The sequence below is a fragment of the Aphelocoma coerulescens genome, chromosome 29, assembly GCF_041296385.1.
Source record: "Aphelocoma coerulescens isolate FSJ_1873_10779 chromosome 29, UR_Acoe_1.0, whole genome shotgun sequence".
NCBI classification, from domain to species: domain Eukaryota; kingdom Metazoa; phylum Chordata; class Aves; order Passeriformes; family Corvidae; genus Aphelocoma; species Aphelocoma coerulescens.
Genome location: NC_091042.1, coordinates 1078910 through 1101699, shown reverse-complemented (window position 1 = coordinate 1101699; position 22790 = coordinate 1078910). Strand labels below are relative to the sequence as shown.

The 22790-nt window shown below is 51.6% G+C and overlaps 2 protein-coding genes across 2 annotated transcripts; both read right to left on the bottom strand.

Moving 5' to 3' along the window:
• Positions 1 to 5774: 5774 nt before the first annotated feature.
• Positions 5775 to 11249, bottom strand: LOC138099944 (keratin, type II cytoskeletal 5-like). Its single transcript, XM_068997563.1, has 9 exons — positions 10392 to 11249; positions 9353 to 9573; positions 8485 to 8545; positions 7873 to 7968; positions 7602 to 7766; positions 7355 to 7480; positions 6835 to 7055; positions 6688 to 6722; positions 5775 to 6298 (listed from the first exon to the last, which is right to left on the bottom strand). The coding sequence occupies exons 1-9, from the start codon at positions 11247 to 11249 to the stop codon at positions 5775 to 5777; spliced, it is 2307 nt and encodes a 768-aa protein (XP_068853664.1).
• A 4706-nt stretch (positions 11250 to 15955) lies between these two features.
• On the bottom strand, positions 15956 to 22515 carry LOC138099945 (keratin, type II cytoskeletal 4-like). Its single transcript, XM_068997564.1, has 9 exons — positions 21970 to 22515; positions 20614 to 20828; positions 19520 to 19580; positions 19151 to 19246; positions 18254 to 18418; positions 17648 to 17773; positions 16870 to 17090; positions 16482 to 16510; positions 15956 to 16368 (listed from the first exon to the last, which is right to left on the bottom strand). The coding sequence occupies exons 1-9, from the start codon at positions 22513 to 22515 to the stop codon at positions 15956 to 15958; spliced, it is 1872 nt and encodes a 623-aa protein (XP_068853665.1).
• Positions 22516 to 22790: the final 275 nt, after the last annotated feature.

The following is a 22790-nucleotide window of genomic DNA, read 5'->3' as shown; positions in this document are numbered from 1 at the left end:
AGCAGAGGGCAATGGAGACAGAAACCCCTGTAATGGGAGAGCTTGGGAGCCTCCTCTTTTATCTGCTTGGAAAACTTGGCACGGGACTTCAGAACTTGACGTGCCTTGCAGCAACTTGCCTTGTCAAACACACCTCGGCTACGGCGAGGCGCTGAAAAATGCATTGTTTGCAGGCAGGAAAGTAACGGCAAGAGGGAGCTCCCCCCTCCACCAAAGCCGCCGCTCTGAGTCATGGAATTAGAATTGAATGGGACGAGGTCTGCACTCAGGGGCAGGATGCAACATGATTCCCAAGACCCTGGGAGCCGCTTTCCCTCAGGCAAGCCAAGGACTCGCTCGCTTGAGCAAAGCAAAGATTTTGCAAGATGAATTTTAAGGTTTAACACGTTGCATAGGCAAAAAAAAGGGGCTTTTCCAGGGTTTCCAGCTCTGCGGCTGGCCATGCATGTCCTGTTGCTGGCTCGGGAAAGTTGGGTCTGAAGGTGGTTTTAATGATCAGTGCTGCTGTTGTGATTTTTTTTCAATATTCAAGTTTGATTTTTTTTCTGGATCTAAATGATCATGGGCTTGAAGAGATGAGCTGAGTGGAAGCTGTGTCATGGCAGTGTTTTCTGGGATCTTATCAAAAATCATCTCCCCTTGTTCCAGGGGAAACTGAGGAAATAGTTAACATGACTTTGAAAGACAGCAAGTAAATGCCTTTTCCAAAATCACGTCAAAATAGATTAAGTAGTACTTTCCTTAATACAGACTTATAAAACACTATTAAAAAGCTGCTTGAAATGACTGTGGTTCTGTAGGACCTCCTTGTCAGGCTCAGGGTTCAAAAGCTCCCTATGAAGTGGTATTTTTATCACTTTTTCTGCTCCCCACCTTATATTTATCCAACAGTTTCCATGTCATTGCTGGCTCTCCAAGATGTTCCGTGGAGGGGAATTCACCCACTTTCCTTCCCACACCCTCCTTCACTCCACTGAGATCACACAGTTGGAAAAACTTTCTAAAATAGCTTTTGCTTCTTGATGTTGCTCCTGGGTGAACCCTTGTGGAGGAGTTTCAACCCCCACAATGAGTCTGGGCTGTGTAAAGGCTTGAGAGTTGGGGATCCTACTCTTGTGTCCATGAAGAGCTGGACATGAGATACAGGAGAAGAAATCCCCTCATTCCCCAAATACTTTTGTGAACTGGATTCTGCCCACTGGCCAGAGCTGCCCACCTTAACCAAGTGAAGGAATTGTGAAAGACAGAGAGATGAGACCCTGAGCCAAAAAAATTCCCAAATTCATCTGCGTGAGCAAAAAGTGCCGGAGCTCAATCCAAAAGGAGGAGCTGAAGGGGTTCGGCTGCATCTCAGAGCTTGTTTGTGTTGATGTGTTTCCAACCTCTGCTTTTTTCCGTCTGGGAACTTGAAAGAACCTGAGCAGGAGGGGTTTGGTTGGGTTTGGTTTAGTTTGGTTGGGCTTTGTCTCCTTGCAATCAGAAAACAGCAGCGCTCCCAAATCCCATCTCCTTCGAGTGTTCCCGATTCCAATAGTGAGTCACCGGCGCCCGCGGGCGCGATCAGAGCCGATCCCTGATGGGCTGATCCAAGATCCCTCCTGCTGACCAGGAGGCAGCTGGGCTGTAGCAAGGGGGTGCTCTCACCCCGGGAGTGGAGATGTGGCAATGTCCTGCATGCTGGAAAAGCAGCATTTTGCTGGGAAAACTTCACCCCAAGCTCCATCCAAACCCAACGACTCCCGATTTCACAGCGGCAGGAACCTTAGCCATGAGACCTCTGGGCGCTGAAAATAAACAGAGTGATACCGAAAATAAATAAACTGTGTTCCAAACATGGCACATCCATGGAGATTTGCTTTCCTACGCCTGCCCATGTGAACTGGCACAACTGTGCCGGGAGCCTGTGGACAGGGGCCAGGCAGGGAACCTGCCTTTGACTCCCAAATCGCTTATGCAAAGTCACACCTGGGAACAGGAGCACAGGTTTTAATTAAAGCAGAGCAAAAGGATTCATGTGGAAGGGAGTCATAACTTCCCCAGCTCTTCTAGGAAAGCCTGTTGCTGCAGACAATGGCAATTAAGTGGAATATTACAAAGGATTTGGAAGAGCAAAGCAAATGATGTTTTAGGCACCAAAACAAGGAAAATTCCTGTGAAATCTCTCCGTCCCTCACACTTTCCTTTCTTGGTTTGTGTTGCTCGCATTGTGTTGCCCGCAGTGTCCCGCTGAAGGTGCTCAGGGCTGCAGGGGGGCTGTGCTGGCCCCTCAGGTGCAACAGTTCCCTGTGGAGAGGCAGGACATGTCGTGGGGGGTTGCCTGGGAGGTGAGGGCACTGCAGAGAAAGGGGAGGAGGAACAGGGCTCCTGTCTGCGGAGCTCCAATTTGCTCTTTTTTTCAGCAGGGGCTGGAAAAAAGGTGTTAAAAACTCTCCAGGTTTGTTAAGGTTGGGGTGTCATGAGCGGTGTTAAATCCTCACACCTGACCTGTGCAATTCAGTGAGGTCAAAAATCGAGGTGACTCAGAGTTTATTTTTAACCTTCACTGGTTTTTTGGCCTGTCTGCAACATCCTCTGGACAGCAGGGTCCGAGCAATCTTGGTGGATGACAGGTTGACCATGAGCCAGCAGTGCATCCCTGCAGCCAGAAGGCCAATGGCATCCTGGGATGCCTCGGGAAGAGCATGGCCAGCATGTCAGGGAGGGCATCCTGCCCCTCTACTTGGCCCTGGTGGGGCCATGTCCGGAGTGTTGGGTTTTTCTCTGGACTCCATTGTTCCAGAAGGACAAAGAGCTCCTGGAGAGGGTCAAGTGGTAGCCACAAAGGTGATGAGAGGTCTGGAGCATCTCTTTGATGAGGAGAAATGGCAGGAGCTGGGCGTGGTCAGTCTGGAGAAGAGAGGACTGACAGGGGATCCAAACAATCACAGGAATATCCAAATATCCAGACAAAGATCTCATTTGAGAGGGTCTTTCATCAATCCATGTGAACGTCTCCAAGGGGTGCCAAGAGGATGGTGCCAGACTGTTCAGTGGTGCCCAGCGACAGGACAAGGATCCCAGAAACCCTGAGGTGGGAAAAGCCCTCCAGGATCATCGAGTCAAAGCTGTGCCCGATGCCCACCTCGTCACCAGCCCAGAGCACTGAGTGCCACGTCCAGTCATTCCCTGGACACCTCCAGGGATGGTGATTCCACCACCTTCCTGGGCAGGGAGAAGTCATGGCCATAAACCAGAACACAAGAAATTCCACCCCAACATGAGGAAGAACTTCTTTCTGTGGAGGTGGCAGAGCCCTGGAAGAGCTGCCCAGGGAGGGCATGGATTGTCCCTCTCTGGAGATATTCCAAGCCCACCTTGATGCCCTCCAGTGCCACCTGCTCCAGATGTCCCTGCCTTGGCAGGGGGTTGGACTGTATGAGCTCCAGAGGGTCCTTCCAACCCCACCTATTCTGGGATTCTGAGTAAAGTTTTGTCCCTGGATTTGGTCTTTCACTGAGGCTCCTCTGCTTTCCTGGGCACAGGGGATGAGATGTTCCCGTGTTTTGGTGCACCTGGGTTTGAGCGAGGTTTTGCTGAAGCATCTCCTTTGAACTTGCCGGGACATGCTGGCATGTGTGCTCCTGCTCCCTCCCGAGTTCCTGCTCCCTCCCGAGTTCTGCCCGGAGTTATGCAGGGCCAGGATGTTGGGAGGTCAGGGCAGAGCAAAGCGTCTGAGCCTTTGAAATTCAATAAGGGCTTTGCAATATCGTTTGGCCGAGGGTTTTTTCTCCACTTTCTCTTGGTTTTATTCTCCTTTTGCAATGACTGACTGAAATATCTGCATCAGTGCTGCTGTTGTGCTCCAGCACCCATCCCCAACCCAGATCTTCCAGATAAAGCCTCCCCCAGAGCCCCGCAGACACTTGGGATTGCTCTGGCTTTTTAAGAAAGCAAAAATTAAATCCTGAGGTTTTGCCTGGCTGTGCCAAACCCTCCCTTCCACAGAAGAAAAGCTTTTGGATTAACCCCAATAAGTTAAGAAATGACTGGTGATTAATTAGCTTGTCACTTATGGATAAACCTCCACCCTCCTTCTCTTCCTCATCTTCCTCCTCCAGTTTTCTCCTATTCTTCAATTTATCTTGGGACAATGGATTTCAAGATTTTAATTATAATTTAATCAGAATTTCAAAGCTTTTCCCTGCCTCCAGCTCATTCTGATGAAGGTTGGGAATATTTTGTATTGCTGGTTCTGGTTTAGAATAAAAAGATAAATAAAAAGAACAAATAAATTACAATCTGGTTTTATTGGACACATTCCAAAAAGAGAGAGGAAGGGAAACATGGAGTCGCGTCACTATTACGGAAGTATAAAAAGCTGCAATTTTTGTTTTTAATGGTGCTTTCCAAAAATAAAAAGACACAGTGGAAGGCCAGAGGGGTAAATTCTACCAGAAAAGGGGAAAATAGATTTGGGACGCTGGAGTTCCTTTGGGATCCTGCTCTTGGCTGCCTCATTTCCCACGCACTGGGCTGGAACCTGCTGCACTTCCCAGTTGCCCAAAGGTCTTTATTTTGGCAGAGGAACCCACACAGAGAGGAGATGTTGGAATTCCCCCAGGACCAGTGGACAGGGTCCTTCAGGAAGCTTTTCCAGTGTGATTTTCACAGTCTCAGACTCTCCCCACCTGCTGCAACCAAGGCCGTGGGGAAAGACAGCAAGACTGGGACTGTTGGAGGATTTGGGAATTTCTGAAGACATTCCAGCAAAACCTTGCATGGGACAGAACAAAAACCCCATTTAACTGCAAACAATGGACTTTCTTTTGAAGGGCTCGTTGTCTCAAACATTATTTAGAATTTTAAAATCCTTTTATTTCGAAAACAAGCCCTTTTCTATCGGTTCTGGATCAATCACTGGTGAATCCTCTGACAGAAACCACCCCCGAGGTTACGTGTAAGGTGCCACTGCAGGCAAACTCATTTAAGAAGAGAAAGGACAGGAATGGGAGAGTGATCTGGGAAAAGGTTTTTGATAAGCTCGTGGCACCTTGAATTCTCATCTGGGGGTGGAGGCATCTCAGGCTGCTGCTCGAGCATGAGTGCTCTGAACGCCTGGTCAGGCTCAAGAGCCTGAGCTGACTCAGCAGCAAAACTTGGCAATATCTGGAAGAATCTTATCTTTCAAAACTTGGCTGTGAATGGAGGAAAGAGGGATTTTCCATCTCACAAGAGTGACTCAGAATGAAGGATATTTTAAGAGGGACATTACAAGCCACTGCCTGGGATCTTTGAGTGGCCTCCAGGGGGATTTCTACACAGCAGAAAAAAACCCCAGATCTGTGATGAAGATGAGCTTCTCCTGTGAAGGAGCAAGTTGGGCTCATCCCAGCAGTGAGGGCAAGGCAGGATGAGCTAAACACACATTCCCAGCCCATCCCTGGGCTTCTGGGGGCCAGAACTGAGCTAAAACCCTCCCTGCTATTTACTCTGTTTTAGCTGATGGCTGTGGGTGGCCACAATCACAAACTGCTTGGCCTTATTAAAAACAAACAAGTAGAAAACCAAACCAGTTCCCCATTCAGAACAATCATTTAGGCCCATGTTTTCCTTTACTCCTCTTTCAGGGACTTGGAGAGCTCTGGTTGCCGTGTGTTCCACTGCTTTTCTTGACCTGAGATCCAAATGCGTGGGAACTACAGAGCAGAAGCAGGACAGAGGCAGCTGGAGGGGTGGAGGTGGGTGAGAATGGGGCAGGAGGAACAGAGGAACCACGGGAGGGTCTGGGCTTGGCTTTACTCGTGCTCTGTGGCATTCTTCAGGCTTTGGCTTTTTATGCTCTTTTTGCTGGAGGAGGTTTTGGAGACGATTTTCACACCTGGGTTGGTGCCTTTTGCACTTCCAGAGCTGAAATTCCCTCCGCTGGTGCTCAGGGCGCTGCTGCTGCTGCCTCCGGCGTGGCTGTGGCTGCCAGCAGTGCCCAGACCACTCCCTCCTCCAAATCCACCTCCAAGACCACCTCCAGCCCCAAATCCAAGTCCTCCTCCGCTTCCAAAGCTGTAGCTTCCTCCTCCTCCTCCTCCTCCTCCACTGCCAGCTCCAAGACCGAAACCACTCCCGCCTCCTCCTCCAAGGCCAAAACTGCTCCCGCCGCCTCCTCCAAGGCCAAAACCGCTTCCAACACCTCCTCCAAGACCAAAGCTGCTTCCGCCACCTCCTCCAAGGCCAAAACCACTTCCGCCGCCTCCTCCACTCAGGCTCAGTCCACCAAATCCTCCTCCTAAGCCAGCTCCACCAGCCATGCCGGAGCTGATGACTGCTGCAAGGAAAAGCAACCAGAGGGTTGGACATCTGCTTGGCAGTCATGGAATCATGGGATGGGCTGGGCTGGAAGGGGCCATAAAAGTCATCCCATCCCAGCCCCTGCTATGAGCAGGGACACCTTCCACTATCCCAGGTTGCTCTAGGCCCCATCCAGCCTGGCCTTGGATACATCCAGGGATGGGGCAGCCACAGCTTCCCTGGGGAGTCACCCAGTTCCAGGAAGCACCCACAGGACTTGAGCCCAACTTCCATCCCCTGCACAAGCGCCTAATGACAGTGGAGGGATCCAGAATCCTATGTGGGGCAAAACTCCCCTTTTCCCAAGCTTGCTCCCAGGCCTTGTTCCCAAAGCCAGGCTTTGGGATCCAGAACTGTGATACTTACAGTAGCTGATGGGGTTCAGTCCCTCCCCGCTGAGCCTGTTGGGGGATTGGAGGACATTAGAGCAAAATTACAGAGACAGGCAGAGGAACCAACCTCTGATGGGAAAAGTGATAGTCACCAGTATCCCCACAAGGATCTTGTTCCCACCTGCTCTCCTCGCCCTCCAGCAGCTTCCTGTAGGTCGCAATCTCAATGTCCAGGGCCAGTTTGACATTCATGAGCTCCTGGTATTCCCGGAGCTGCCGGGCCATGTCAGCCTTGGCTTTCTGCAGGGCGTCTTCCAGGTCAATCATCTTTGCCTTGGCGTCCTTCAGGGCCATCTCCCCGCGCTCCTCAGAGTCTCCGATGGCCGTCTGCAGGGTGGCACACTGCAAGGGAGGGGGGGCTTGGAAAGCTGCTCTTCCCTTTGAGTGAGAGTCACCCAAGGAAGAAACCCATTCTGGTCGGGGCGCTCATGGAAAATCTTCCGGCTGAGCTAAAGCGGCTGGAGTTGAAGTGCCAGACTGGTGAAAACCACTCAATAGTTAAATTTTACAGTGTGGAGCCCTTTCCAGGAGGGAGTTCAACACCTTCAGTGAGGGTGCAAGAGTCCCCGATCAGCAAAGCTGAGCTGTGGTGTTGAGGGACAACAGAATGGGGCTCTGTCGGCTCCTTTTGCCATTCCTACCTGGTTCCTCGTGTTCTCTATCTCAGAGCGGATTCTCTGGATGAGCCGGTTGAGCTCTGAGATTTCACCCTTCGTGTTGCGCAGGTCATCACCGTGTTTCCCAGCCGTAGCCTGCAGCTCCTCAAACTGAGGTGAGAAGGAAGGTGGAACCTGAACCGTCTGAGGTGTCTGGCTGGACAAGACATGGCTCAAACAGCCCTTCTTAGGGACAGCAGGGATTTCCTGTGGCAATGATGGGTCAACTCACCTTAGTTTGGTACCAAGCCTCTGCCTCGGCCCGGCTCCGGTTGGCGATATCCTCGTACTGAGCTTTGACCTCGGCGATGATGCTGCTCAGGTCCAGGTCCCGGTTGTTGTCCATGGACAGGATGACGGCGGTGTCAGACACTTGGGCACTGAGCTGGGCCAGCTCCTGTGGGAAGCACACGGGAGCTGCACTTACCTCTCCCAACCCCCAGAGTGGTGGCAGTCCCCAGCCAAGGACAGTGGCAGGACAGGAATTGAGGATTTGTCTGTACCGCCTCGTAGAGGGCTCGAAGGAAGTTGAGTTCATCACTCAAGGCATCCACCTTGGCCTCCAGCTCCACCTTGTTCATGTAAGCAGCATCCACGTCCTGGAAAAGAGCAGCTATGAGGGCACCTGTGGCACCTGGATCCTCTGCTCCTCCAGGAAGAAGTTCCTTGGCACAGCCAAGAAATGGCCAAGCCTGGAGACGAGGCTGCCCCTTTCCCTGCTGCCTGGTAGAGAAGCTGTGCTTGGCACACCCCTCTGGAAGAGCACCAAGAGGGCACCTCTTGCCCCAGAAAAGTGCTGTGTGTAATTTGGAAATGGATAAGGAGGGAGGTCCTGGCTCTTTGGCCTTGGTACCTGGGATTCCCAGCACGACTGATCCCCTCTGTCTCTGCATGGTCTGTTTTGCACCTGGGTGTGTTGTGGGACAGGAGTGGGAGGAGATTTTGCTTCCCTCCTGCAAGCCCCTCCATTCCTTTCCCGCAATACCACGATCAAACGGTGATTTAAAACCCTTCTAAAGGATGAGGACGCAGCTCCATGAGATCTCTCATCCCTCAGGATATTCCCAGTCTGTGCACTGGTTGGGGTTGGCTCAGCAATCAGTTGTCTCACCCACCTTCTTGAGCACCACAAATTCGTTCTCTGCTGCCGTGCGCCGGTTGATTTCCTCTTCATATCTGCAGGGGTAAAGGGAAAGAGGTGCTGGATCAGACCTCAGGAAGCAGAACAGGTGTCCACGTAGGACTGCAAGGTGATCTGGACTGGGGGTGGCATCTCCAAATCAGCCTCCTGGGAATTTTCCAGCTCAAATGTGTGAGATTCCCATTTCTCAAAGGGCTGAAAGGACATTTTTGACTTAATGCAGACAGAACAAGGAAGGTGAAGCTGGTTTAGAAGATTTTGCTTTGCAAGAGCCATCACGAAGTGCTGTGTCCTGGCTGAGTCTCCATCTTTTGCTGGGAAAAATGTCAATGGACCCTTTTTGGTGCTGTTGAGGAAAATGGGTCCTGCAGGGAGAGATACGTCTGAGCAGGGGTATTGGAGGTGATTAGTGATGTTCTATGTTACGCGTTGGAGTACAAACTGGAGGAAGTTTTTCCCCTTTCCTGGAGAAATCTCCGTTAATACTTCAGGCTGGATGTTTGCCTTTCAGAAATTGACTTTTTGAGATTAATCATAGAACCATAGAATCATAGAATCACAGAATCAAAGAATCATAGAATGACAGAATTCTAGAATCACAGATTCAGCTGAGTTGGAAGGGACCCATCAGGATCGTTGAGTCTGACTCCTGACCCTGCACAGGACACCCCACCAATCCCACCCTGTGCCTGGGAGCAGTGTCCAACTGCTCCTGGAGCTCTGGTAGCCTTGGGGCTGTGCCCATTCCCTGGAGAGCCTGGACAGTGCCTGACCATCCTCTGGGTGAAAATTCCCACTGCTCAATATTCAGCTGAACCATTTACACCCCATTTCACACTCACTTGTTCTTGAAGTCCTCCACCAGGTCCTGCATGTTCTTCAGCTCCGCATCCATGCGTCCCCGCTCGTTGAGCAGGTTGGCCAACTGCCGCCGCAGGTTGTTGATATAGGCCTCGAACAGTGGGTCCAGGTTGCTCTTGCTGGAGTTGTTTTTTTGGCCCTGCTCCTGCAGAAGGGTCCATTTGGTCTCCAGCACCTTGTTCTGCTGCTCCAGGAAGCGAACCTGAGCATTGGGAAGCAGAAGACGCTTAAGCAGAAGATATCTGTGAGCTGACAGCCAGTATTCAGTAACTGGCAGTGATGCACAGCAGGAGCCAAGGGATTCCCAAGCTAAGAGTTTCCAAGCTGGGAATATCCTCTGGATTATTCAGGGCTGTGTTAGCCCAACCTGTAGCTGAGCAAATCCACCCTCAGTGGAGAGTTCTCTCCAGAGGTAATTTAATTTAGGAAGCCAACAAGCAATGGTAAGAAAACTTGGGTTCAGGTCTTTCTTCACCAGACAGTGAAGTTCTTCTTTCACACCCTCTGGGGTTTCTTTCTTTGTAAGGTATTTATCTTCCTTCGTTAAAGCTAAGGTCTAAGTACTAACGCAAAAAGGCTTAATTGCCTTTCCTTTTGCTCACGCATACAACATATTTATCCAATTAAAAGCCAAGGAAGGACTCGAGAAGTTGAGTCAATTGGGTCAATATATAAAGGATTTCACCTTGCAGGCAATAAACAAGGACCAACACATCTGCCGCGATTGCCCAGAGAGGGAGTTTGGTTGAGCCCCTAGACCCGGACCCAAAACTGGCTTATTCCATTTCAGCTAATCTGTGTTATTTCTCAAGCACAAAATCTGGATCTAATCCTACAATTTTCTTGTCTTGTTTTCTCCCCTGTAACTGTTCAGAAGGACATTATTGTTTGAGGGAATTAACGAAGGCATGCAGGGAGGAAATGGGTGAAGGACTGGAGATCTCTGAAGTCGTATTTTTGTGCCTACTAGACCCCCACTCCCCCTCTACCACAGATCCACAGCACCCAACGAGCTCTCACCTTGTCAATGAAAGAAGCAAATTTGTTGTTGAGGGTCTTGATTTGCTCCTTCTCATCTTTCCGCACCTGTTGGATGTTTGGATCTATCTCCAGGTTCAGTGGTGCCAGCAGACTCTGGTTGACAGTCACTTCTTGGATTGTACCCACTCCAGATGGGCCACCAGAAAATCCCACCGGGTTCCTGCCACCACCCAGCCCCCCAGGAAATCCTCCCAGCCCCGCCAGTCCACCCAAGCCAAACCCTCCACCACCTCCCTGCCCACCACTAAAGCCAAGCCCACCAGCACCTCCACCAAAGCCAAATCCACCACCTCCACCACCAAGCCCCAGCCCAAGCCCACCACCAGCTCCGCCAAGCCCCAGCCCAAGCCCACCACCAGCTCCGCCACCGCCAAGCCCCAGCCCAAGCCCACCACCAGCTCCGCCACCACCAAGCCCATAGCCACCCCCACCACCGCCACCTCCCAGGCCAGAGCCACCAGCAGCTCCACTCCCAAAAGCCGCTCTGAAGCTGCTTCCAACCCCAATGGAAATCCTCTTGCTACCACCAAGGTTGTAGAGGCTCCTGCTGCCAAAACCTCCACCAGCACCAGCACCACCTCCTCCAATGAGCCTCCCAAAGCCACCTCCACCTCCTCCCAATCGTGACACAGAGCTAAAGCCAGCCCTGTTGCCGCTTGGAATTATGGCCGAGGCAGCACTGTAGGATCGGCCTCCACCTCCTGCCCTCATGCTGAGCGTCCGGTTCATCGCGGCAGCAGAGAAGGGCCCTGCACAGCCAGAGAGACTCCACAGCTCTCTGAGGAAAGGGAATATGGGTGCCCCTTTTATCCCCCAGGGATCTGGGCTTGGTTGCATGGAAGTCCAGTGATCAATTTAGTGCCTTCATGGTTTTGACATGCCAGGAGGCAGCTGTCTCCCTGAGACTTGTTAAACCCTGATTGCACCCAAACACACCTCCCAGGGCTGGATCCTCTCAGCTGGAAGAGTTACCTAACGCCCAGATTTCTGGCAGGGGAGCTCAGCCTGATGCAAAGCCTCTGTATCCTCACAGAGACTGTTTATTTTATTTTGTATTATTTTGCCTAACCCTGGAAGTGTCCAAGGCCATGTTGGGAGGGGCTTGGAGCAGCCTGAGTTGGTGCAAGGTGTCCCTGCCCATGGTGGGGTGGAATGAGATGGTCTTTGAGATCCCTTCCAACCCAAACCATTCTGGGATTCTATGATTCTGTAATTTCCTCACTGTGAAAGAAAATAATTTTAAAATGTTATAAAACCAGATATAAAGTCTTGTATCCCCCAATTCTAATTAAAAGATGCAGCACATCAACACAGAGATCAGTGGAGAGTCGTCTGGACTAACTCGAGTGAAGGTCAGTGAGAACAAAATGCTTAAATCTGAACAAAAATATTTCATGGGGTTTCTTCACCTGAAGGCAGAAGGCAGCTTGATGTTCATGAAACCTGACATCTCTTTTGGGGCTCTAATTGATCCAGTCTGCTGTTCCCACTCCCTGGGCAGGGACCATCTCATTGGGATGACTTGACAAAGTGGTCCTGATCAAGTTTTCCTCTTTCCCCTTTCCAGATTTAAATATCACCTCAAGTTTTGCCCATTTGTATTCGTTATTTAGCCTATGGCAGGTTTTCTAGGCTTCTCTTCCTTGCATTTCCAGAGCACAACTCCATCCCACCCACAGGCTGGGTTGGGATTTCTCCAGCTAGCTGATGTGACCGATGCAATTTCATTTTGACCTAAAAACCATTTCAAAAGAAGAGGCAGATTTTCTGAAAAACTCCCTGCCCAGCTCTGTGGGACGATGTTATTTGCCTGCTTTAAGATGTAGTCAGTCCTGAGTTTCTGGCTCTCTCCAGCTCTGATTTCTTTTAAAGACCTTTGAACCTTCCATCCAAAATGCTGCCAAAAGCAGATTTAACCAGCATGAAAAATACTCCCACAAATACTCCCTATTTTACTTCTTGGAGTCCTTGGGAAAAAAGATCAAATTCAACAGGGCGTGGTGACACTTTCTGGCATCTCAGACTTTGTGGAACTGCAGTGCTGAGAGTGTTTCATCCCTTGCATGTCAGAGCTCAGCTGGTTTTTGCTGTGGGGCTGTCCTGGTGGCTTTGCCTGCACTCCGCACAACTGGAGCTTAAATACATTTACAGGACAGGACTCTACTTGCCCTTCAAAACGCATCCCTGTGCCCCAGTGCTACAAAATCCTTAAGGAGCTAAACTCTCACTGGCATCTCTGGAAGAACAATGAAACAGCTGAACACAGAAGACCAAATGTCTGATTATGCTTGGAGAAAGGCTGCCAGGCAGGCTCAGACGGGAGAGCTGGGGCACTGAAAGAGAATTTCCCTTTGCACTGAGAAATGATTCCCAGATGGTACAGGTCAGCTTGTTTCTTTTTGGAAAATGTGGGTCTGAATCTGGAATGTCACTTGAAATTCATGAGCATCCATTGCTTCGATGATTTGCATAAAATTCAAAGCCAGGGTGCGATGGGAAAATGAGATTTTGTCTTCATGGTTGCTTGACCCCAGTAAAGGCAGCTTGTCCTGAAGCTGAAGAACGGGTTCAGATCAGATGTTAGAGCTGAATGAATGTAATGGGATTAAAGGTGGGGCTGCCAACAAGAAAGAGGGAATTGTCACTTTAGGCTCCCACACTCCTCTCCCCTCGGCTCATTATCCACAGGGTATGTGAGCGCTGCAAAGGCCACTTGAAAATCGCTCCCTTTCCTTCCTGGCCTGGTTGGTGGTGTGGAGGAGCCGAGGGTTGGGGCTCCAAACCCAGAGGCAGATGTGGCATTTTCACCTGTCTGCTTGGATCAACTCTGCCAGCCTCTGGGTTCAAGCTGAAAGAGGGAAAGTCAAAGTTAAATATATGGAAGAAATTCCTCCCTGTGAGGGTGGGGAGGCCCTGCAATGGATTTCCCAGAGCAGCTGTGGCTGCCCCTGGATCCCTGGAAGTGCCCAAGGCCAGACTAGGATATCCCCTGGGATAGTGGAAGGTGTCCCTGCCCATGGCAGCAGGTGGAACAAGACAGTTTATAAGATCCTTTCTATCCCAACCTCTCTAATAATCCATTGGTTTAGACTCTATGAATTTGCAAAAGACTCTGGGAGCGACACTGTGCAAGATTTGACCTCCATCCATCCCAAACGCACATTTATAGCTTTTTTCTCTCCAAAATACCCTGATCTACATGAACATCTTCAAGCAGGCAGCAGCAAACATGGGTTTTGCAATAGTTGGGAGTTGAGGACAGGGATGATTAAAGGTTTTCTCCCAGAAATGCAAGAGCTGCCAGGCTGCTTTTGTCCCCTGGGGAGCTGGCTGGTGTTTGGTGTGCAGGTATTGCTTTGCAGGGAGGTGATCAACATAAATTATGAGCTGTTGGGGCACTGGAAGCTTCTAGTTTGGGTGTTTTCTGCTTGGTATTTACATAAAAATGAGATGGAGCCCGAGTGATGTTCATGGAGCAGAAAAGATGAAGATGTTTCCAAAAACATTTTTAGGGGGGTGAGTTTTGCTTTCTCACCAAGGCTGACCCACTTGGCTTTCACCACCCCCCAGCTACCGTGGCATTTATTAAGGTACAATTTGTGCTCTGCTCCCTGTTGATCACATCCAACAAACCACGAGGGGAGCCCGAATGCCCCATGCTGGGAGAGCAGCAGAGGCCGGAGCGCATCCCATGGTGGGTTCATCCCCATCCCAGCAGCAAGGACAGACCGAGTCTGGGATGGGGGCTGAGCTCATCCTCCAGCCCTGGAGAGGTCGAGGGAAAGAAGCCCTGAGTCAGCAGGGAAGTCTTGGAAGTGGAGTGGGACATCGGGGAATAAATGACAGCACCTGGTTCTCAGTGAGCCTTTCAAGGGCAGATGAAGCTGCCCACACCCTGTGCCTTTCCAGGCTGGACGAGGACAGAGGGATTTCTCCAAGGGTGATGCAGAGCAGAGCTGGCTCAGGGGCCATGGGCTGTGCCATGGGGAGCTGTGGGAAGGGAGGAGCTGCAGGGCTGCTTGGTTTTCCCGTGATTCCAGCTGTGCATCCGGCTGGGTTGAGTTGGCACCATGGCAAGATCCTCCCAGCCAAGTCATAGAGACCCATCAGTGGGTCACTGTCCAGGGGAACTGGGAACGCTGCAGAACTCAGGGAGCATTGGGATAACAGTCAAGCATCTGGTGGGATTTTTGGGGTGTCCTGTGCAGGGTCAGGACTTGGATTAGATGATTCTTGTGGGTCCCTTCCCATGCAGGATATTCCATGGTTCTACGACCCTCATAGAGAAAGGGGAGAGGACGATGTGATTTCTCCTAAACCCCAGTCTCCTAAAATTGTGGGAGAGGGTTTTCCCCTCCCTGGAAGGGATGATGGAGGGGCATGTCCAGCCACAGGCCCAGCCCCTGCTCTTTGTGTGAGTTCACATATTTTAAGGAAGGTGGGGGCTGAGGAAGAAGCCCCTGGTGCGCATTTTGGGAAGCTGCACTTTCCTCTTACTCTCTTCTAAAATCAACCTGCTCTCGTGCGAGGGTTTCACAGGTGTGGTGTGGGATTATTTTCCTGTTACTCCCTGAGCTGGTTCTCACTGATTTCTTTAAACAAGTGCCTGGCTGCCTTTTTGTTCAGTCTCCAGAGATCCCAGACACTGTGAGAGATCCCAAGCAAACTGCTTATCCCACGGATGGTTAAAGAGCCTCATTCCAGACTTCCTTGTGGCCACACTGATCATTGGGTGGAATAAAGGTATGCAAAGGTGCTTCAGGAAGGAGAGCAGACAAAAACTCCAAACTCCACCCATTTGGAGACTCAGGTTTGAGGAAACTTCTATGATTTGCAATATCAGGGAGGGAAACAAAGCCCAGGCAGTGCAGCATGAATTATGCATGGAGTTTATTGAAGGTACAGCTGAAAGTCTGGAGTAAGCGAAGGGTAATAACTCTGTTCACTTACACATTAAAAGCTTTAACTCCGTCTATTACACACAGGAAAAACAACACATGCATTTAACTACAGAAATATAAGGTGCTCGTCGGGGCATAATTAAAATCTGCTCTACCAAACACGGTGTAGCAACCTGGACCAATTTACATAAGCATTCCCAACCCTCTCGTAAACAGGAAAAATTGGATTTTTTGCTGTCATTAAAGAAGTTAAATTACAGCTGCAGCTTCGTCTCAGACAATTAAATTGTGGCTTCTCTGAAGTTGGGATGACCAAATTTTTCATCCTTTTGCAATAGCTGCATTAGTCTCTGCTGGAAAGGGGTCAAGCAGGGAAGGGTGATTGAAAAGCCAAGATGATGTGTGGAGACAGGAATGGTCTCTGAAATGAAAATCTCACCTGGCTGAGGGGGGCAGGGGGGCGTTTCCCCCAAGAAAGACATCAGAGAGAGGGTGGGGTTTGTCGGGGAAAAGGGTTTAGGCAGAGCTATGTCCTAGCGCATGGTTGTGTGATCCCTGTGGCTGTCAGAGGGAGGGGGAATACTGTTTTATTGCAGAAATGCTGATTATGATAAAATCTGCCGTGTCGGGCCCCGCCGGTCTCTACCGGCTCGTCCTGACCACGCGCACGGATGTGCTGAACCTGTTCCCGCAGACCCCCGGGGGCCCGGGGATGAGCACGGGCCCGGCGCCGCACTGCTCCACCCCTGCGCACACCACGTTGCCCAGGTTGCCCAGGTTGCCCAGGTTGCCCAGGTTGCCCATCCCGGGGGCGCACTGGACCCCGTCCACCCCGTTGAGCACTTCCCTCCCCACGCAGCTGACCGCGCTTCTGGCCCCGAATCCTGCCCCGACCTTGGGGACACAATCCACGCTCCGGGTGCTGAACCCGGCGTTGCCGAAGGACGAGACCATGCCCAGCCCCGCGCCGGCCCCTCCGGTCTTGACGGTGCATTTGCCTCCGATTCCAGACAGGGATCGGCACTCCCCGACCGTGCCCCCGCCGCTGACCACGGCTGCGGGAGAAAAACAGGCTCGGTTACGCCCAGAGCAGTGAAAACCCGGCTTCAAAGGAGGGTTACAAGCTTAAAAGGCTTGTAAGGAAATGACGGGGGGTTCATGAACTCACCTACGCTCACAGGGTTGCCAGTGCATATCCTGTCAAGGAAAGAAACGTCTCAGAGATGGATTTAGGGACATATTCTGCGAACACGCAGGCAAGCAGAGCCCAGCCACTGCCTCCTTAGAAACCTGACAGGTCCTTCAGCCCCTTAGGTGCACCGGGGTGCGAGGTGCTTGTTCAAATTGCCCACCAAAGCACTGCAGGGTTGGGTCCCGAATTCCATGGTCATACTAATATCCCACCCTCTTTTTGGATGAGAGGATGACCCCCTCCTACACCCATGGGGATGGAAAAGGGGCCCTGCTCCCCTCTGTGCCCTTGGGTGCAACATTTCTTTCCCTCTCCTTGCCTTTTGCTGACCATCCTTACAAGGTGCATCCAGGGCTGCTCCTACCTGCTCTCTTCTCCCTCCAGCAGCGTCCTGTAAGTGGCAATCTCAATGTCCAGGGCCAGCTTGACATTGAGCAGCTCCTGGTAGTCCCTGAGCAGACAGGCCATCTTGTCCTTGGCCTGCTGCAGAGCTGTCTGCAGGTCAACCAGCTTCTGCCGGGCATCCTTGAGGGCGCAGTCCCCCCGTTGCTCAGCATCACAGATGGCCGTCTGCAGAGCTGAGATCTGGGGACAGCCACAGGAGGACATTCCCACAAAGCTTCAGTAAAGTAAAGTAAAGCAAAGCCTATCCAGTCCCATCTCCTGCCACGGGCAGGGCCATCTTCCACTAGCCCAGGCTGCTCCAAACCACATCCAACCTGGCCCCGGACACTTCCAGCCACAATTTCTCTGGGCAAGAGGGCAGCCGGGGTGATATTAAGGGGTATCTCCACAGGGTTGCTCATGTGACCCCTTACTTCCCAGCCAGGAAGTGCCAGAGAGCCAAGATCTAGGCTGGATTTGTGGTGGCCAAGCTATTTGGGATGAAGGGGATGGGATCTGTTGGCTGCAACCGGGTGGGAGCCCACAGCAAACACTGATTCTGGCACAGCCAAACCAATGCACTTCTTATTTGCGAGGTGAGATCTGCTTTTTAGAGTGCATGACCAGCAGATGAGAAGTTAAAACAGATCTAATCTGGGGCAGGGGGTTCTTTGCAGCTCCACAGGGTGGGAGCTGGTAGGACAATGCCCTTTGATGGAGGAGCTGAGCTCCCAGCTGGATCCATCCCTTGGTCCTACCTGTTTCTTCACGTTGTCCGACTCACACTGCAGCTTCTGGATCATCCTGTTGAGCTCGGCGATCTCGCTCTGGTTGTTCCTCAGGTCATCACAGAACTTGCCCCGGCTGCTGTGGAGCTCCTCCAGCTGTTGCACAGGAAGAGGATGATGTCAACGCACCCAAATCGCCCCTTCCCAGGCCCCTACCTTCCCAGGAAGATGGAAATCTCTGGAGCTGCACGGGGGTCAATGCTCCCAGGGCACCACCCAGCCACGGCCTCAGCGTGGACAAGGCGACAGCCTCAGGTGAGTCCTGGACTTGCTGATCTTGGAGGTCTTTTCCAGTCTTAGGGTTCTATGATTTGCCCTTTGGGAAGTGGGGATGCTCCTCGGGGTGCAGAAAGGGGACATCTCTGAACGCCCTGATCTGCTCTGCTTGTACCGAAATGTCTCAAACCACACTTTGAAGGTTGGCTGAGGTTTGGGTTTGGGTTTTTTGGCACTTTCTTTAGCAAACTGAAACTAATACACAATGTGGAGTGGGTTAAAGTTGCATCATGGAGGACGGGAATGGTCTCAGAAATGGTCTCAGAAATGGTCTGTCATGAAAATTCATGGAATACTCACCCTGGTTTGGTAGAAAGCCTCCACCTCGGCCTTGCTCTTCTGGGCGATCTCCTCGTAGCAGCACTCCACGCTCTTGATGATGCCCTCCATGTCCAGGTCCCGGCTGTTGTCCATTTGCACGATGACAGAGGTGTCACACATCTGACAGTCCAGCTGAGCTCTCTCCTGCAGGACCAGAGCATCAGTCCCATTCCCTCAACCAGCCCCAGCCAGGCCAGCGGCAACCCCGGCAAGGGAGGTCTGGTTGGAGGAGGTTCTCCCATGACCTCCCAACATGGGGTTCTCCAGCTGGGTGACTCGTGTCCAGCAAGACCTGGCAGCTGGGACCTGTTTTGGTGGCACAACATGGGATGGTTGCCTGCAGCTCCCGAAGGAAGGGCGGGGAATCCTGCTGGAGCAACCCACTCCTGCATTCCTGGCTGTGCCAGTGCTTTGCTGGACTGGGAATCCCTCGGGCCTGGCTTCTTTGGGCCCCACTGTCCCCAGTTAAAGGGGTTTAGCTCAAAAAGGTGTCAGTGCAAAGTGTCCCCTGTGTGTTTTGTTAAAACCTCGTGGAATTTTAGACAGAAGTGATATTTTCATAACAATATTCTGACTAATGTAAAAAGAAGAAGTGCTAAAAATATTTGGCCAACCCAGGGATGGTTTGGATTAGAATTTGAGAGGTTTTCAGGCAAAAACCCCTTTGTGGGCAGCAAAGTAGGAGACAACCAAGACCCCCTTTGCCTTCCCAAAGTAGGTGCAAGAGTGTTGTTATCAAATACATCTAAAGACAGAGTTCTGGGCTGCAATTCCAGGATTTTCAGGAAGAACACCTTTCCCTGCACTCTTGGTGTAAGACTCGGGTGGGGAGGGCAGGAGATGATGCCTCCCCCAGGGAGCAGATTGGGCTCTTACCTCAGCATAGATGCACTTCAGGAACTCCAGCTGCTGCCGCAGGAGACCCACCCTCACCTCCAGCTCCTCCTTGGTCAGGTAGAGACAATCCACATCCTGGAGAGGTACCAGGAATTAGGTGAAAAGAGGTGAAGGAGCAACTGTGGCAAACCCCAGGTTTTCTTTAGATTTGGAGAAACCCCACTATTTCCAGCCCTTTGCACTACCTGGGTTTGGGCTGCATGTGCTGAAAACCTCAGAGAGGCCCTCCAGATTCCTTGGATTGCCTCATTTTTGGGCCATCAGGCTGTGCCATGGTGCCAGGACCCCCCACTTCTCCCACGGGCCCCACGCCCAGGGTTTGGCTACCCTCAGCTGCTCCTGACTCACCTTCTTGAGCACCACGAACTCATTCTCCGCCGCCGTGCGCTTGTTGATCTCATCTTCGTACCTGCAGGAAAGTGGAGTGGGGAGATGCTGAGCCCTGGTGGTCCCGTCTCCATCACCCAACCAGCCAATGCAGACCATGGAAAATGAGATTTCTCTTTGCATCTCATTTTTTATCACTGTTTTTGCTTCGTTGCTATTTTCTTACCCCCTCACTGGGATTTATTCATCTGTTTTAGCCACACCAGCGGTTTGGGTGGCTGAAGCCAGAGGAAAATCCAGCCAAACCACCAGAAATGCAAAGCTGGAGGCTTGGATTGCTGCTTCCAGCCCTGCTGCTTTGTGAGATGTTTTTCCAGAACATGCAGGACTCTGCTCAGAGTGTTTATGGGGAGACTGTGGCCAAAATGCCCCAGGGGAAGGTCAGGAGCTTGAGCAACCTGTGAAACTCCAGGGTGCAGTGGGGAGCACAGTCAGGGCATAGTGGCTCAGTAATTGGGACCTGCAAGAACTTTCACAAGATGCTGATTCTGTGAGTTGGACCCACTCGGTGGTGGCTCAGCAAGAAAAAACACCTGAGATGATGAGCTCTGGGGAAAGGTTGATCCAGTGACCTGGTTTGTGGCTTAGCAGAGTACACAGGGAGATTTTAAGGAGTATCTGCAGTTTAGATTAGAAAAAACAATTCCCACATTCCCTCTGGGAAGAGAGAATGTATCCCAACATGATGTGGGTAAAGAGTGGGGTGGAGAAATTTGGCTGAGGGTTTTGTGGGAATGGATGGCACTGGGGAAGATACAGGCACAGCTGATGGGGGAAACCTGATATGGCAAACCACAGGGCTGCAGGAGGCCAAGGAAAAGTGGTTTCCTATCCTGCTCCCTAAAGAACCTGGGGTTGAAAACCTCTCCCAGTCCAGCACCAGCATCTCCCAGTGCAGCACTCGCTGTCCAGTGCAGGAAACTTGCCCAGTACTGCAGAGCCTTGCCCTGTGCCCCAGTTTTTGGATCCATGCAGTGCCATTCCCGTAGATTCACACCCAGGAACACCCCAGGCCGGCCGTGTCTGGGTCTGCTGCTTCCCTGTGCGTGACTTACTTGCACTTGAACTCCTGAACCAGGTCCCGCAGGCACCGCTCCTCATTCTCCAGCCGCTCACGCTCCCCCATCACACACTCCAGCTGCTTCCTCAGGTTGCAGATGAAGTTCTCAAACACAGGCTCCAAGTTTCTCCGGGAAGCTGGGAGCACATACTGCTGCAGCAGCTCCCACTTGGTGGTCAGCACCTTGTTCTGCTGCTCTAGCAGCCGCACCTGGGCAGGGAAGAGATGGGAGAGTCAGGCCCTCCTGTGCCAGGGTTTCTCCACTTCCCAAAGGGAAAAGTGAAAATCAAATCAGAATTGCAAATGGCCAGGTGCTGCTGTCTCAGGGGGTTGAATGGGACCGGCATCTTCTCTGAGCTAAACTGGTCCCACCCAGGACTCGAATCTCAGGCTGAGCAACATCAGTGCCTTCACTCTGTGCTGAGGCCAGTCCTGGGCTCAACCAGCGCTGGTTCAGTCAGACACCTCCCCTTCTCCCCCAGAACCGGATCCTCGGCCTCCTGACAGGCCCAGGGCAGTAACAAGTCTTTCTCAGCACTAAAAGCTCCATCCAGGACCTCATTTGCATGTATCTGATCTAAACTCCAATCATGGATACTTATCATGCCTTTCACTTCTAGATTAAAGGGCTCTGTAAAACCTTGACGGGTCATGAATAAGTCATATTACAAATGGGAGGAAGCAGGAGTTGCTGCTCCTGGGTGGATTCAGTCTTTCCAGTTGCAGAACAACTCTCCAGGAAAATCAAGATCAGATCAGACAGAGTAGATTTTCTTTGCTGCTTGAAAAATTCTTTCCCATAACAGCTCTCTAAACAGTCATGAAAACCCTTAAACATAGCCAAGAAAACAATGATAAATTACATCTTTTTAGGAACTCACCAAATCATTTCATTCACAGAGTAGAGGGAGAGAGACATTAAAACAGTTCCTCCCGTTTTAGTTAAATTCATCCTTCCACATCACCTTCATGAAACACAAACTATTTTAAGAATGCAGAAGTCCTTTGGAGTTTATAGGTTTGTGAGAGCAACATCAAGTTATACACTTGGATTAAAATTTCCTATCCTTCTGTGTCTCCATCTCATCACTCACAGGTTTGCATTTACTGTGTCCTTGGAGCTGCTCCTGACTGAGCTCTTTAGCAGGTTGGTGACCATCCAAAGGTACAACACTGGTGGTGTTGCCTTGGTGCCGGGCTTAAATCCAGAGGGTCTCCAGGCCAGGACCACCATGGTTCATCAGAAATGTTTAAATATCAGGGTACCAGGAGAAATAGCTCCCAATGTTGTCTCTGGGGACATGCACCCCTGGGAGCTGAGGGACGTGGGGCAGGGAAAGCAGGCTCTCACCTTGTCGATGAAACAGGCGAACTGGTTGTTGAGGTTCTTGATCTGCTCCTTCTCGTGGGTCCGCACTTGGCACTCCTCAGGGTCCACGCCCACGCACAGGGGCTTGAGGAGCTCGGGGTGGATGCTGACGCCGCGAATCCCCTCAGATCTCCCTCCGCCGAGGCCGATGCCGATGCCACCGCCGTAGCCCCCCATGGCCACGCCATCCCCCAGGCCTCTGTAGCTGCCCAGGCCCCCGAAGCTCGCACAGTTCCCAAAGCCCACGACGGTGCCAAAGCGGCCCCCGCCGTAAGCGACACCGCAGCGCCCAACGCCAGCACCGCCGTAGACGCCGCTGCGGCAGCTCCCACCGAAGGAAATCCTTTGCCCTCTGCCCAGGTCACAGACACTGCGGCTGCTGAAGCCGCCGATCCCACACCTCCGTCCCACGGGCTGGCACACGGAGGCCGAGCTGCTGTTGGCCCTGCCCAGGCCGCAGATGGCAGATGCTGAGGAGAAGCCTCGTCTTCCCAGGATGGAGCCAGAGGTGTAGCACTGTCGGCTCATGGTGGCTGGGGCGGGTGGGCAGTAACGGCGACGCGGAGGAGCAAGAGAGGAGCAGGGACTCGAAGAAGGAGAACTCCTTTAGCTCCTCTGAGGCAGAGCCCTTCTCCTTATATACATTTCAGGAGGTGCCTCAGATGCAAAAATTTAATTTATCCACTGGGTTTGGTCTGCCTGGCAGCAAGGAATGGCTTCCAACATTTTAAACCCACAGCAAACACTTCTATCTCATATGAAATAATGTGGAAATTAAAATAAACTGCTTTGCTTGCAAGCTT

What these genes read in the sequence shown, in the direction of transcription:
- LOC138099944 (XM_068997563.1), bottom strand. Translation starts at nt 11,249, where the DNA reads ATGCAACCAAGCCCAGATCCCTGGGGGATAAAAGGGGCACCCATATTC. An exon ending in GTGGAGGACTTCAAGAACAA is followed by an intron (nt 8,546 to 9,352) that starts GTGAGTGTGAAA and finishes TTACCCCTGCAG; the next exon opens with ATATGAAGAGGAAATCAACC. An exon ending in ACTGAACCCCATCAGCTACT is followed by an intron (nt 6,299 to 6,687) that starts GTAAGTATCACA and finishes TTTTCCTTGCAG; the next exon opens with CAGTCATCAGCTCCGGCATG.
- LOC138099945 (XM_068997564.1), bottom strand. Translation starts at nt 22,515, where the DNA reads ATGAGCCGACAGTGCTACACCTCTGGCTCCATCCTGGGAAGACGAGGC. An exon ending in TCGCCTGTTTCATCGACAAG is followed by an intron (nt 20,829 to 21,969) that starts GTGAGAGCCTGC and finishes TTCCCTGCCCAG; the next exon opens with GTGCGGCTGCTAGAGCAGCA. An exon ending in CTGGAGGGAGAAGAGAGCAG is followed by an intron (nt 16,511 to 16,869) that starts GTAGGAGCAGCC and finishes TTTCCTTGACAG; the next exon opens with GATATGCACTGGCAACCCTG.